Source organism: Chelonia mydas, chromosome 1 (genome assembly GCF_015237465.2).
Source record: "Chelonia mydas isolate rCheMyd1 chromosome 1, rCheMyd1.pri.v2, whole genome shotgun sequence".
NCBI lineage: Eukaryota > Metazoa > Chordata > Testudines > Cheloniidae > Chelonia > Chelonia mydas.
Window position 1 is genome coordinate 319,344,352 of NC_057849.1, and position 15,435 is coordinate 319,359,786.

The 15,435-nt window shown below is 41.1% G+C and overlaps 1 protein-coding gene across 5 annotated transcripts in view; it reads left to right on the plus strand.

Moving 5' to 3' along the window:
- LRRK2 (leucine rich repeat kinase 2) overlaps positions 1-15,435 on the plus strand; it is a 119,594-nt gene that overhangs the window by 7,331 nt on the left and 96,828 nt on the right. For 4 of the 5 annotated variants that reach the window (XM_037889121.2, XM_037889120.2, XM_043551390.1 and 1 more), the window contains exon 3: positions 5,403-5,509. In XM_037889121.2, coding sequence (XP_037745049.1) covers positions 5,403-5,509 — 107 coding nt within the window. Of the gene's footprint in view, positions 1-5,402; positions 5,510-13,549; positions 14,438-15,435 lie in introns of those variants that run through there. The other variant, XM_043551393.1, reaches the window with a different exon arrangement.

Consider the following 15,435-nt stretch of genomic DNA (forward strand, 5'->3'; position numbering starts at 1 on the left):
GAGAATTTATTAATATGTCAAATCTTTTATTTACTGCCAAAATAAATAATATTTTAGCGATTTTTTTTTCAATTTGCGACGTAGGGTCAAGATGACCCACTCTGCAGTTTTGATAAGCAATAACTCGGCCACAATGAAACACATCTGCCAGCAGCAAGAGCTGCAATGCCAGTGACAACTCACTCAAATATACATCAAGGTCGCTTAGCCAGAAATTCATGTAGAGCGGAGATATCGTGAGTTGATATACATCAAACAGTTGTTTTAACACACGTCGCAGGTAGATGGTTAAGAATTGAGTGAATACTGTGGAAAATTGTGTTTCTTGGTGCCAAAGCATTATAAATCCAAAATGTGAGTATCTTTAAGCGTTATTGAACCTTAGCGTTGTTATCGGGCTGTATGAACTTTTCTTTGTTTTAACTGGTTCACATGTAATAAATAAGGTCCATAAAAGAAAAGTAACAGAGTTAACGCTTAATAGACTACGAAAGTGATGACATCACACTCCAAGTGGGTATCTGCGAGGATGGGGATTACTTTCCAAACAGCCGGTGTTGGGTTATAATGTTGAAAAAGGTCATTTTGTTTCCATGTAAATGCTGTAACTAACTATTGTGAAAAATGTGTTGGGATGGCTGCAATGCGGTTTAAATCACCGACCATGTGGTGTCAGGCATCATTAACGCTATAATGATGCCAGTTGGGAGCTCAGTTAGTACATAACAGTATTCAAATGCCCCATGGCAGAAAGAGGAAAAAGAAAACCCTCAGGAGCTGAGTATCATAAACGAAAGGCTGAGAAGGAAAAGGACCAAGCAAAACAGCATATCTGTTTAATATGACATATCTTCTCTTTAATCCAAATAAAGATGGAAGCAGTTCACAGCATCCAGATGAAGGAATTTTACTTGGAGAGGAGGTTAGCTCACATCCGCATGGAAACAGTTTGGAAACTCAAGATGATGGAAGCTTATTTCTAGATGAAGGCAGCTCACAGCATCAGACTGATATGGAAGTGGAGAAAATGTATTCACCTTCAGAGACACATGCAGAAATTGAAGTAAATGAAGTAGAAGGAAGGAAGGATGAGGAAGTTACAAACAAGTTACAGTATGAGGACCTAGCTTCATTGCCCAGATGTGATGACAGTGTGTGGCAAATTCTCATGAAACATGGACCCAAACAAGTTCATGAATTTCTCTTCCCTAAGGATGGAAATAAAATAAAATTCTCTGCTCAGCATTACAAGAGGAAACTCATTAATGGGGAAGAAATTCATCAAAACTGATTACAATATTCGGTGTTGAAGGACTCTGTTTTGCTTTTGCTGCAAGTTATTTAGAAATAAAGCGATTGGTACATCACTTACTGAAAATGGTTCGAAGGACTGGAAAAACATGTCTTAAATTCTCTCTTCACATGCAAGAAGTACAGAACATTTAGAATGTTTTCAAAATTGGAAAGAACTTGAATTAAGATTTGAAAAAAGAAAAAACTATCCGTGAAGAAAATGTACATGTGATCAAGGAAAAAGAAGAATATTGGCAACAAATATTAGAGCATCTGATCGCTTTAGTGAGCGTTCTCAGTGGGCAAAATTTAGCATTCTGCAGCCGCAGTAGAAATGAAAAATTATACACTCCAGGTAATGGAAACTTTTTAAAATTTCTTGAATACCTAGTTTTGTTTGATCCAGTCATGAAGGAGCATCTATGTAAAATAACTGATCATGAAACACTGGTTCATTAGTTAGGAAAAAATATGCAGAATGAACTGATTCAAATCCTAGCAAATGCTATTAAAGAGAAAATTGTAGAAGCTGCCCATTCTGCAAAATACTTTTCAATAATACTGGACTGTACACCAGATGTGACTCATGTTGAACAAATGCCGATGATCATTCGTTTTCTGGATATGGAAGTGTCTGCAGATGAAGATAATGTTGAAGTGCTCATAAAGGAACATATTTTGGGTTTCGTACCACTGAAGGAGACAACTGGAGCATTTGACTGAAACTATTCTACAAGCGCTTGAAACAATGTCATTATCTGTTGAAAACTTATGTCGCCAAGGCTATGATAATGGGAGTAATATGAAGGGTAAAGACAATGGTGTGCAAACAAGAATGATGGAAATCAATCCTAGGGCCTTTTTTGTTCCTTGCAGTGCACATTCTCTGAATTTGGTTGTCAATGATGCTGCTACATGCTGTTTGGAGGCAAGCAGTTTCTTTGACCTGGCACAATGTGTTTTGTGTTTTTTCTCAGGCTCAACATGCCGTTGGGAAATTCTAAATTGCCGTATGAATTCTCTAACTGTGAAACCACTTAGTCAGACAAGATGGGAGAGTCACATTGATGCTGTGAAGCCTCTTCGCTATGAACTTGGAAACATTTATGATGCCCTAATTGAAATTTCTGATACTACCTTTCCTGGATCAGTTTGGCATGTTCAGATGCAGAAGCTCTTGCAAATGGCCTTTCCAAGTTCAAATTGTGACTTGACTCACTTTGTGGTATAATATCCTTTTCAAGATTAACCTCACTAGTAAGCAGCTTCAGGAAAAGAACTTGAGCATACATTCTGCTATTGAAAAATGCAGCAAACTAAAAATATTCTGGAGGAATTCAGAAATGATGAAGGGTTCGAAAGAACACTGATAGATTCTCTCGAGCTTGCTTAAGAAATAGACTTTCCGACAGAATTTGAACCAGAGCCAGTTCGCATTTGGCAAAAGAAACAGCAGTTTTCATATGAAGGACGAGACAAACCCATTCAGAACCCGAACCAAAGGTTCAAAATGAATTTCCACTTCGCAGTCCTTGATACTGCTATTCCCTCGGTTGATGAAAGATTTCAACAGATGCAACAGCTAGAGTCAGTGTTTGGCTTTCTATATGAAATTCACAGCTTGCAAAAGAAAACAGCAAAACAGATAAGAGAATTTTGTATAAAACTGGAGTCGGCATTGACTCATGGAAAATTGAAAAGACATTGATGCTACAGATTTGTGTAGTGAGCTTCAGGCTTTTTCAAGACGACTTAAGAAACATTCCACTCCTGAAGAAGTACTGAAGTTTGTTTGTGAAAATAAACTCAGACAGTTTTCCAAACTTTTTTATAGCTCTAGGCATTCTTTTAATTTTGCCAGTTTCCGTAGCTAGTGGGGAACGTAGCTTCTCAAAATTAAAATTGATAAAAACATGTGTGTTCAACAATGGTGCAAGAGAGACTTGTTGGACTTGCCACAATGTCAATAGAGCATGAAATAGCTGGAAAACTGGATCTAAAAGAACTAGTGACTGAATTTTCAAAACTTAAAGTAAGAAAAGTCAAGTTTTAAGAGCACAGAGTGTTTTTTATTTGGAGTGTTTTGTAAATACAGGTTAAAGTTTATTTGAAGAGTTTTCTTATTTCCTTCTATATTGGATGTGGTGGTAATGGCAGTTAAAGCAGGATAGCGTAATGGATGATTTTGGATTTGTAATAATAAAAATTATAATTAACATTTTTAATGCATTTTTATTTTGAAATCGGACTGAAATATCATCTAGCTGTCGTGTACAAATCTATTCTGAAAATTTCGTGTCTCTGTTTTATCTGATCTCAGAAACATTGGTTAGACAGATGGACGGACGGATAAACCGAATAATTAAGCCTTTGTTTAAAAATATTAAAAAGAAAAAAGGGGTAAAATGTTTCCCAGGTTACCAAAAACCTCAGCCTAGATCTGCCCTTGGGGTTGTTTGAGGGTGGGGACGCCGATTGCATGGTTCGCCTAGGGCGCCAGTTGCTGGCAGGTAGTCTAGGGCCACCCCCGCTCAGAGGCGAGGCCAAGAGCTGAATTTGTATGGAAAACAAACTCCCCACTCATACCAAGAGGTGCTTCCTTTAAGTCAGGGTTATGACACATTAGTTTGAGTGGAGGAGTTCGCATTGTTGCTCTCTATATCCTTCCTTGTTCTGTGGATTAATGGAGGATTTCAGTCTCCAGGAATCCCAATCCAGTACCTGTCCTGGACACTAAATTAACATTAAAACTTAAACAAATATAAAAGCCAGATTTACAAATTTTATAATATAATTGCAGATAAGTAGCATCTCTTGTTAATACATAGGACCAAATTGTGCTGTGATTTAAATCCCTTTTGTTAGACAAAGTTGGTCTAGCATTCAAGTGTTTGCATTCTCAATCAAATGTAATCTGTTTATATGCGGGGTTTATGGCCCTTCCACTTTTTGCAACTGGCCTTGCCCCTCCACTTCCCCCCCAAGGCCCCACCCCCAGCCAAGCCTGCAGCTGGAGCCTGTCTGGGGAGCCTGGGCAGCTGTGGGGAACCATGTACCCTCCAGTTGTCCTGGATGGGGGGGTGCGGTCCCAGGGGTGGGGACATGGGCTGGGGGCTGCTCTTGGGGGGGGGGGGGCCCCCGCACAGGTGGAGGGGCCCCCGCACAGGTGGAGGGGCCCCGGCCTGGCTCCGGCTTCCAGCTTGGCCAGGGGTGGGGCTTCAGGGGGAAGAAGAGGGGCAAGGCCACAGAGGTTTTGGGAAGGCTCCACCATCCATGGTTCTATGGCCTGATATGTGGCATGCAATGTTATATATTTTGAATAGATTCCTAGATTCCAAGGCCATAAGGGACCACTGTGATCATCTGGTCTGACCTCCTGTATAACACATGCCGTAGAATTTCCCCAAAGTAATTCCAAAGCATAGCTTTTACAAAAACATCCAATCTTGATTTAAAAATTGTCAGTGATGGCAGAATCCATTACAAACCTTGGTAAATTGTTCCAGTGGTTAATTACTCTCTCCGTTAAAAATTTCCTGCTTATTTACAGTTGAATTTGTCTAGCTTCAACTTCCAGCCATTGGATCATTTTATACCTTTCTTGGCTAGATTGAAGAGTGTTTTTTTAAATATTTATTCCCCATATAGATAATTATAGACTATAATCAAGACGCTAATATCCTTTTTCAATATGTGAGCCTACACATGTAAGATCTAGCAAGTTTTCATAATAAACTAGGAACATTTATTAGTGTTTTTTCTCCAACAAGAAATGGGTAAAATAAGGAACCTTTTTCAATTTAGGCCTTGGGTATTTTATTCTCAGAGGTATTTCAGAATCAAGGAATTTGCATATTATTGAGCAGCTAGTTGTTAACTTTCGTGTGTCCTCTGCCTTGTCTTGTCTTGTGTTAGTTCATCGTATCTTATTTAGGTTGTTAGAATTTCAGATCAAGGAATATGTTATGAGTTCATCCTTTTTCCTACATGCAAGGGGAATGGGAAACAGTGTTTTATGTTTTAAAGTAGAATATCTCTTCATCGGAGAAGGGACACAAGTAAGAGACTTGACATGTCTGTTGAAAAATAACTATATTTTTATTTTCCAGGTGGGTTGGTCACTTTTTTGTAAATTAATAGAAGTGTGTCCAGCCACTCTACGTAACATAGCTCCTCAGGATGTTGGAAAGGATTGGGAAGTACTTGGTGTTCATCAGTAAGTATATAAATTTTACAAACAAATTGTGTATGCAAAATGTCTCCTTGAGTTCTTCTAGAAGAAGAAAGTAGGAGAAAAATGTTTTGTTTTTTTTAACACATTAAGTAATTGTTCTAGATTAACTTTCTAACTTGGTTATTATAGTTTTATCGTATGGTAATGCAGAGTAAAAAAAATCCACTAGAGTTCCATCATAAGACTTTGGTGAAGATTAAAAGGTTGTTTGGAACAGGATCTAATGGATAGAAACTAGGACAGCAAAGAGGAAAAAATACTTGTATAAAAAGATTTATTGGAAGGTGAACCAGTAAATTGCTGTGTCATTGATTGTCATTCCCATATTAGAAAATGTCTTTGAAATTAACTTGATCCGGGATTGTATGAGGAGCCTATATAGTGATCAGTGTGTTGTGTTTTTATGTCAAGTCTGTTGTTTAGTAGGTAGGCTAAGACAGTATGTGTTGAACCAGCTGGAGTTTGTTAGGGGGCTTATTCCTTTACCCACTTACTTCCCTGGTCCTTCTCGCATGAACAGAGAGCAACAATACCCAAAGTCCAAAGGTGCAAACAATTCGATGTTTATTGGGGTGAACTTCCATCAAGCATGATTCCAGTTTCCTTCCTTAGTATCCTCCTTCCCAGCTCTGACACCACAGAGCCTTACACCTGTGTCCCTGTTCCCATTTCCCCTCTTTAGCAAAACATGATTCCAATTTCCGCACCCCCGTTCCCTGTTCCCATCCCCCCACCCCCACACCCACTCACTTCCTCATTGACTGCAGACTATATAGTAAAACTTGAGTTCTGCTTAGCTATACCTTAACCAATCATTTTCCTGAAATTTAACTAACCAATCCTAACATATTGTAACATGATTATGTAACCAATTGTATCCCACCACCTTAATTAGTTTACACCCAGCAAAATTAATTATACAGCAGACAGGAACAATCACAGAACCAGACAGAGATTATACAGACAAACAATAGCAAAGTGGGAACTATAATGACAAAACAATACAGAAGTGAGGATTTCGCATCCCAGCTATTGATAAGTGAGTTCTTGCCAGACAGGATGCTATCAAACTAACTTTCCGTTTACATTTTCTAGGCACTTCCCTTTCTCTGGAGGTGATAGGAATACAGTCCTGTCCTGATAGTGCCTAACAGCCCAATAGCACCTTATTTCAATGTGACTAGTTTGGAATGTGAGGATGTGACTGTTTGCTTCCTAGCTTATGGCTGCCTCTGCTGCTTAGCCAAAGGCCTTAGCCTAAGAACAGGGCCTCAGACTGTCACAGTAAGAGAAGGCCCTTACACCAGCAGACAGTGATTTTGATTCTTTCTTTTATACCTCTAGAACTAGCCAAGTGATAAGAATACACCTAAATTCTTAAAGTACAGGCCTTTGGAGACAGGCCTGAATATCTATAGCCTAACAGAGTTGTTAAGTTTTTTTACTCCTAAATATGGTGCTTTACTATTAGAAAACTGGAAGTCATAAAAGCATGAACTGTCACTAGGTTCTCATTTGGCAGGATGTGGAAAGGTCTCTTGGCTGGCCAAACGCCAATGAAGGCATTTCAGAACCATTCTGACCATTCAATATGGGGGCAAACGTTTTAGAAGGAGGGTGTTATTACTATGTTTGCGAGGTCTTCAGATTGATTGATTCTTCTCACCAGCATTACCTCCATTTTCCCTGGGTTCGTCGTCCGCAAACTAGTGTATCTGAGCACTGATCTCATTTAGGTACTACGACAGCCAGGGGATTCCATTCTTAGCATTCAGAGTGAAAGAAATAAAGTTCTGTGACATCTACATACTGTTGGCAGATTAGGGCATTTTATGAACTCACCTAGCAGTGACACATATCTTAAGTTGGAAAGAGGATAAAGTTTTGTGGAACTCTACAAGTGAGAACTTGTAAGGTAGAAGTGCAGTCCCCTCATAGTAGAGGTTGAGAGGAAGGATCTCTTCCACCTCATGGAGTTTCCATCAGTCTTGCTAGCTCTTTAAGATGGAACAACAGCATCTCAGGATTTAAGCTGTCAAATGCAGCCAAGTGATGCAGTAATATGGGTATGGAGGTACGTTCCTTATCTGTGGTTAAGAAAAGATAGTCCACTAGTGTGGTCAAATATGCAATTTTGGTCAAATATGTAATTGGGAAGATCCAATGTCACAGATCAGGTGCAGGTCAGGTGAGTACTCTTTCCAATGTTCCCCATTTCTTTACTCAAAAAGGATACCAGGTTATAGTTGATAAGATCAGTTGCGTCAAACTATAGTTTATTATGCAATAATTTGTAGCAGTGTCTGGTATACACTGTAGTGCTGCTGCATTGCATCAACTGCCTGATGGTTGTAGAGGGGCAGTATGCAGGTAGGCTAAAGATGAAAACATAATTTATATACAGTTAATTTGTACTGTAAGATGATACACTTTTGTGTATTTTTGGAAAACAGAAATTTTAAGTTAGAAATTTTGACATAAATTGGAAGTGCTCTTGGGCAGGGACTGTCTTTTTACTCTGTTTGTACAGCACCTAGCACAATGGGTCCTGATCCATTGTAAGGTCTGGTAGCTGCTACAGTATGACAAATTAATTATAATAATTTGACTAATTGGTTCACAAGACTTTCTGGCTCAACCAAGGTATATTAAATGTTATAAAAAACAATGCAGCACATGAAGTAACTTTTCACATCTTGACTGATACGTTGATAAGTAGCTTATATAACAACTCTCAAAAAAGAAAACATAAGGAAATTTTCTCAGCATATCTGGGCTCTTTCTAAATGCTCACAAACCTTTTGCCAGAGCTTTTGTAATCCATAGGCATGCGCATGAGGTGTGCCGGGTGTGCTCAGGCACATCCTAATCAGGGCCGCCCCAAGAGCCAAAAAAAAAAAGGTGGTGGGCGGGGCGGGGGGAGCCGGACTGCAGGAGATGGGGGCTGGAGGAGTCTGGGGTAGGGGAGGCCCCGGCCCGGTGTCTCTTCTCCGCCCCCATTCTCCCCTGCGGGGGCAGAAGCTTGTTGGTGCTGCGCGCCCCGGGCTCTGTCCTGCTGCTCCACGTCAGCCGGCAGCCAAGCTCCCGCCTTTTCCCCCCAGCATGCTGCGTACTCGCCCCTCCTCCTCTCACTCTTTCGCTCTCCCTGCCCCCGATCAGCTGTGTGCCGGGGAGAGAGAGGAGGAATTGGAGAAGAGGCGGGGGCAGGGCCTTGGGAAAGGGGGTGGAATCAGGGTATAGCCTCTCCAGCCCCCTGCAGTGAACCACTCAGGGCAGGGGGCTAGGAGCATCCCCACGACCCCAGCCCACCTCCCTAGCCCTGACTCTTGCACCCCCCTCACACACACCCAGCCCTCTGCCCGGACTCCTGCACCCCCACACGACCCCAGCCCTGACTCCTACACCTCCACACATACCCAGCCCCCTACACCCCAAGCCTTGACTCCTGCACCCCTCCACATCCTCACCCCCATCCTGAGCACCAAACGGGGAGCTCCTGAACCCTCCTGCCCACATATCCACCTGCACCCCTCGCACCAAATGGTAGCTGCCCCAGATAAGCGCTCCACACCCCAACTTCCTGGCCAGACCCTGCACCCCAACTCCCAGCCTGCTCCTGCACCCTAACTCCCTCCCAAACCCTGCATCCCTAGCCCTGTACTCAGTGCACCCCCACCCTCAGCTTGGTGCGGAGAGAGACAAAGAGAATGGGCTAGAACCAGGGAGAAGGTAGGTACCTGCTCTTTGTGGGCAGGAGTGGGGGGATCCTGTTTACCCCCACCCCAGCCCTGCTGCACTTGCAGTTTATGCCCAGCCCCTCCCTTGCTCCAGGGACCAACCCTAGCTCACGCCCCGCTGTGCTTTTGCCCCCGGCCCCTGCCTTGCTCCAGTCAGCAGGGACTAATCCTCCCCCCATGCCCCACTGTGCTCCTTTTGCCCCTGGCCCCTGCCTCACTCCCGCTGGGGACCAATCCTTGCCCCCGTCCCCACCATGTCCAGCTGTTAGGGTGGATAAAAATCAATGACTTTAAAAAAAAATCAAAAATATCGGATTTTTTTAATTTAAATTGGATTTTTGAGGGAAAAACATATCTAAAGATAGATACATTATATCTCATCATGGAATAGGGATTATAAATTCTAATTCTATAGTATGAGACAATATATTAATGTAATGTTTAAGAAAAGTTTTGTAAATGAGTTCTAATAGTTCATGGATTAGGGACCCAATCTTATGGGGTTCCACAGGCTTCTGTATAGATTATTTAGGTTAATCTTTTTATCTACCCAATGGGACTCAGTGCTCAGTCTCGAAGATACCATCAGAAATGCTTAGTTTTGCAGTTGTATTATGTTGTATTATTCGGCAATAAACACCAAATTGCATAATATAGATGTTGTAGAAATGTACAGAAAGCCCGCATTCGCTCGCAGCATGCATCCCCACTACTGCGGCACTGCATTACCATTATCCCTCCCCCTCCGACTACTATTCTAGAAAATTCTTTGACCTATATAAGCGGTCATGTCAGGCGTGCCCAGCGCAGCATCTACAGTGTTTGTAATCTTTGTCGCGTGTACGCTACTGAAATAGCATAACAAGTTCGTGGCTTTACGTTTTAATTCAATCATATGATACCCCCTTTTAAAATATGGATCAGTTCATTGTTAATATAAGAAAAGGAGCAGACAAACTGAATTATAATGAATGTGCTGACAGTAGTGCAAATACCTCGGACTCCTCGGTTAAGAACTTACATGAAGATAGTGCCGCCACCAGTTCCAGTCCGTGCAATAAACTGAGTAATGACCAACAGAAACAGACTTTGTCTCTTAGTTCAGGTCTGTGTAGTTCCTATTCAAAGCCATCAAACATTCCATATGATGACCCGGTCTCTGATATTCCAAAAAACAGATTAGAACGCCAGTCTCAATTATCTAGAGGTCCTTATCAGCCTAGATTGAGAGTGTTTCCTAGAAGTAAAATAGGGAATAAACAAAGAAGTTTTCAGTCCGATTGGTATGAAAAGTATAGATGGTTAGAATATAACTCATCAAAGGACGCAGCATTTTGCTTTTACTGCTGTTTCGTCTCCTCTAATGATGCAGCAAACAAAGGTCACACTGATCCAGCATTTATTGATAAGGGATTCAGAAACTGGCATAGGGCTAACAAATGTTTTAAAAACCACCTACTGTCAAAATCTCATGTGTTGAGCTGTTCTTCATGGTCAAGTTTTAATGAAGGGAAACCTATTGATGTATTGTTGGATGAGGGCAAGCAGGCTTAGCTGTCTAAACAAGAAGAAGAACGGTGCCATAACCGAAGTGTAATGGAGCGACTGATTGACATTGTTCTGTGTTTGTCGAAAGGTGGGAGACCATTCAGGGGTCACAATGAAAAAGCTGACAGTGTTGAGAGAGGTTTATTTCTAAATCTTGTCAATATGCTCCAAAAATATGATCCCATAATGGCAAAGCATGTGTAGCAATCTCCTCGAAACGCTACCTATCTGAGTAATTGCATCCAAAATGATTTAATTGTAGCCTTGCACAACGTTGTGCAACAAAAGATTGTGTCTTCACTAAATGGAAAAATGGTCTCAATAATTGCCACCAACACTACTGACTGTGGACACCATGAAAAACATAGTCCAGTTGAACATTTTGTGTCTGTTCAGAGACTATTAACAGTTGATGCTCAGTCTATTTTTGACCAGTTAAATGACGTCTTTGGCATTCTTAAAATTGGCTGGTCATCAGTGATGTCTGTCTGTTTTGATGGCGCGTCTACTATGTCTGGATGTACTGTGGGAGTTCAAATGAAATGTAAAGAAAGAAACAGTGAAATACTCGACGTACACTGCTATGCGCATTGTTTGAACCTTGTCCTAGAAGATTTGCAAGTAAACAAAACAGAACTATCTTTGATTTTTTTCGTCTTATTCAGACTCTTTATACCTTCATGGAGGGGAGTCCTGTGCGACATGCAGTAATGGAGAAGATTTCATAAGAAGTAGGATCCCAGTTGAAGACTTTGAAGTCCCTGTCAAACCCAAGATGGGCACGCAGAGCAGAAGCAATGGCTGCTGTAAAACAAAACTACTCCATCATTTTACAAGCTTTACAAAAGATTATCGAAACAACTCACCTTGCTGACGCTAAAATAAAAGCCGTGGGCCTTATCCATGAACTAAATTCATTCACGGTTTCAGAGTAGCAGCTGTGTTAGTCTGTATCCGCAAAAAGAAAAGTACTCCTTTGCTTTTTGTAAATTCATTCAAGTTCATCTTTACCCTTCACATGATGCACCCTATTCTCCAGATGGTGGTAAAAGTGAGTAAGGCTCTTCAAGCTCCAGATCTCAACTTACTGCAATGACAAGGGTGAAAAGCTTGTGTAACTCTTTGGCTGCAATGAGAAGTGGCCCAGAATATTTTCAATCTATTTTCAATGACAGTGTGAAAATGTGTGTAGAGAATGATATATCGATTCCTCCAGTTAAGAAGAGAAAAATGTCCACTTGTATTGATGACACATTTGAGTCCCAGCATCACTTTGATACAAAAGAGGAGCAGGAAAGAATAACTTTGTCTTACCCACTCCTAGACTCAATGATTACCAGCATTGACCAGCGATTTGAACAGGAGACTTGTAAAATTGTGGCTGCAGTGGGAAAACTGCTGAGCTGAGTCATTGGCAGGGACGATATAGTTGGAAGCTGAAGTCAGATTGCTTCGGGGTTGTGACGGATCTGTTCCTAAAGGTAGCACTATGAACACCACCAGAGAGTGGCTTGATTGGCTAAAGGAATTGGCCATGTTCCAGGCCTTTTACAAATCTATTCAATGTTTTGCAGTCTTACCTGTTACAAGCTGTTCATGAGAGAGAGCCTTTTCGAAACTAGCACATGTAAAAAACAAACTAAGAAGTACAATGTCCCAACAGCGCCTCGACTCACCCATGATTTTGTACATTGAACAAGAATTGGCTTCGTCAGTTAATTACAATTATGTGATTGAGGAATTTAAGTCCATAACACCTGGTGAGCGACGTCTCATTCTCTAGGACAGGAAGATGAAGAAACCTTAATCTGTTTTGGTCAATTTGGGTTAGCTCATTATCTGGTTAAAGATAAAGATCATGAAAATTGACTGTATTGTTGCCGGCACGCAATGCCGAGAGGCAAAACAACAGCAGGGGTTCGTTACCCGGTGTGTTTCAATCAATAATCACAACGGGGTGGAGAAGCAGAAAAGTTTATTTGCAGCTGCAAACAAGGTATAGGGAGAATAGAATCTCAAATCCTGCACACCAGAGCAGGTCATTACACACATTTTTATATTCCTTAATGCTACTGCACTACACATCAGCCAATTAAAACTTTGCACAAATACTCTGCCTTCCTTATATGGGTTACAACAATGTTTATTTCCTGCAACCTCTAACAAGCATTCCTAGCAACTTAAACAACCAGCACATTCTGTCTGGCCTTGTAACTATCTCCTATTGTCTTTAACTTGGCGTCAGCAAACCTTACACTATAAGGCATTATCTGCGGCTGCAACATTGTTTTAAGAGCAAAAGAGCTTACTCAAACCAGCCAGGCCTGAATTCTATTAAGGGGCGTTGAGAAGAAGCCCTTAGGCCTTCAGCAGGGAGATTTCCTCAACCCTTATGGCCTTCCATCCCCTCGACTTAACTAGTGGCCATGCCCTGGGGTCTCCAACAGTATCTTTGTATACGCCTGGTTATCACTACAGCAAAAAATTGGTATTTTGTGTCTGATTTTTAAAGTTTGTATTTTTTAAGTAAAGTTTTAGTTTTTAATTTAAAAAACATTAAGTTTTTAATTAAGTTTTAGTTTCTTTAGTTTGTTTGATGAATAAAAATAATGTCCTTTAGGATTGAGCATTCAATAAATATTCACCTTAAAAAAAAATATTCCCTAGGTGCACACCCTAATTAAATGTGCTACGCACGCCTGTTTTGTAATCTTTGACTTTAAGTTGGTCATACAGTAAATGGAGTGAAAGTGTTTAACTTCCTCTCTTTCAATTACTTTTGAGATGGGAGGATGTGTGGAGAATTTCTTTGTGCATTGCTCAATCTTTTGATCTTAATAACCAGGCCCCATTCTGTGTTTGTTTTGTGTGGCACTATACTGAACCAACTCATGTCTGTAGAATGTAGGTACTTCAGAGCTGAGATTTATTGTTTGGCACTGCTCACCTGCTATGAAATGTCCAGAAAACACAGGGGCAAACCTAATTTCCATTTCCCTTTATGTACTAGAGCTGGTGAGGGTCTGCTGTGCAAAGGAGGGGTTGGATTTCAGGAGGCTGAGCAGAGTCATATGGGCCAACTTTGAGTTCTCCTTGCATTCAGGGTGTGGGATATATGTGGGCAAGGGAGAAATTGGACAGAAGGATCTGTCTTTCCTCCACAGTGGGGTGCATTAGGGATGTTCAGGACTATGGTACTTCAGGCACTGGGTTGAAGTATCTTTGGGAAGTCTGTGGAGCTACTCTACTAGTTTGAAGGGAGAATATTTTCCTTCCTTCCCTCCAAGCATCTCCCCAGCATTCAGTCCAACTAAGAATTTGTCTGAGGTCTCTGCCCCAGTGTAGAGGACCTGTATAAGGCCTTCTGCCCCTCTTAAGCCCAACAGAGGAGATCAATGAATAATATTGAAGGTGCAATGACATCTTTTCTCGTGAATATCAAGACTATCTTTAACTGAAGCTTGATTTCCACTGTTAAGAATGACCCAGATAGTGCACTTGATCCATAGGTTATGCAGTGGTCACCTGGAGCCTACAAGCGCCTGGTTTTTATTGGATATGTGATTTGTGAACCAAGACAGTGTCTTAGTTCACTGCAAATTGGCACACAGATCCAATATACATGGTAAGTAGTTGCTTTCAGATGTATGTCACTGACATAGAACATAGGCAACCTAGACATTTCATTCTATAAATAACACTACTACACATATTACTTTGCTGTGTGGTATGGAGGGTTGTAAACTGTGGCTGAAGACACCCCGAACTCATGAGGAGTGAATAGAGTACCTGCTCTGCTGCTAGCTCATCCCTGGCTCCTAGACATTGAAGGTACCACTCTATTGGATTGGGACTCTTCAGCTCAAAGAATGAGGTCTGGAGAAAGGGGCAGGAAGAGCTGAGAACCAGCTAATCTCCCCAGCATATTCCTGTGGGACCTTGTGATTTCCAGGGGAAAATGTGTCCAGAAGTCACTGTGGGTTGAAACATGCTGCAAATCATACTATAGTGAGGGAGAGGGAAGACCAGTGAGCTTGGGACTCCATGCCAGTATGCCTGTTTTCTAGGGAGTCTAAAGATCTACATGGATATTGGAGACCATTTGTTCTAGACAGGGTGGTGAACTCCTTTCTCCTAGGTGGGACAGTTGTGAGGGAACTCAAATTTGTGAGGAAAATTTGTTTTTTCCTCAGTTGCTTTGCTGGTAAACCCAGCAGCATGTGGCCTATTATCTTCCTTGGTAAAATATCTTTTATGTGTATATTGGTATGACTGGCATCCCTTTTTTTCTTTTTACCATTTTACTCCCACAGAGCCAGATTCTGCTCTCATGCATATCCATCCCCATTTACTTCAGTGGGAATTGTGCATGTGTATCTAATGGCAGAAGTTGTTCCTCAGCAGTTAGTGATTTACAAGGGTCTTTTTATCTTGTTCCATTTTGTTATATAATTGTCTATCATTACATCTTTTTCTTTTTTTTAAAAGATATACAGTCTCAATAAACAAAGTATAATATATAAAAATAAAATATCAAAAACTAGTTATGGTCATTGATGACTTAAAAAACCAAACTGACAGAAAGGTATAAAATTTCTTTGAGTTGGAGCTAAAAATGGCTTT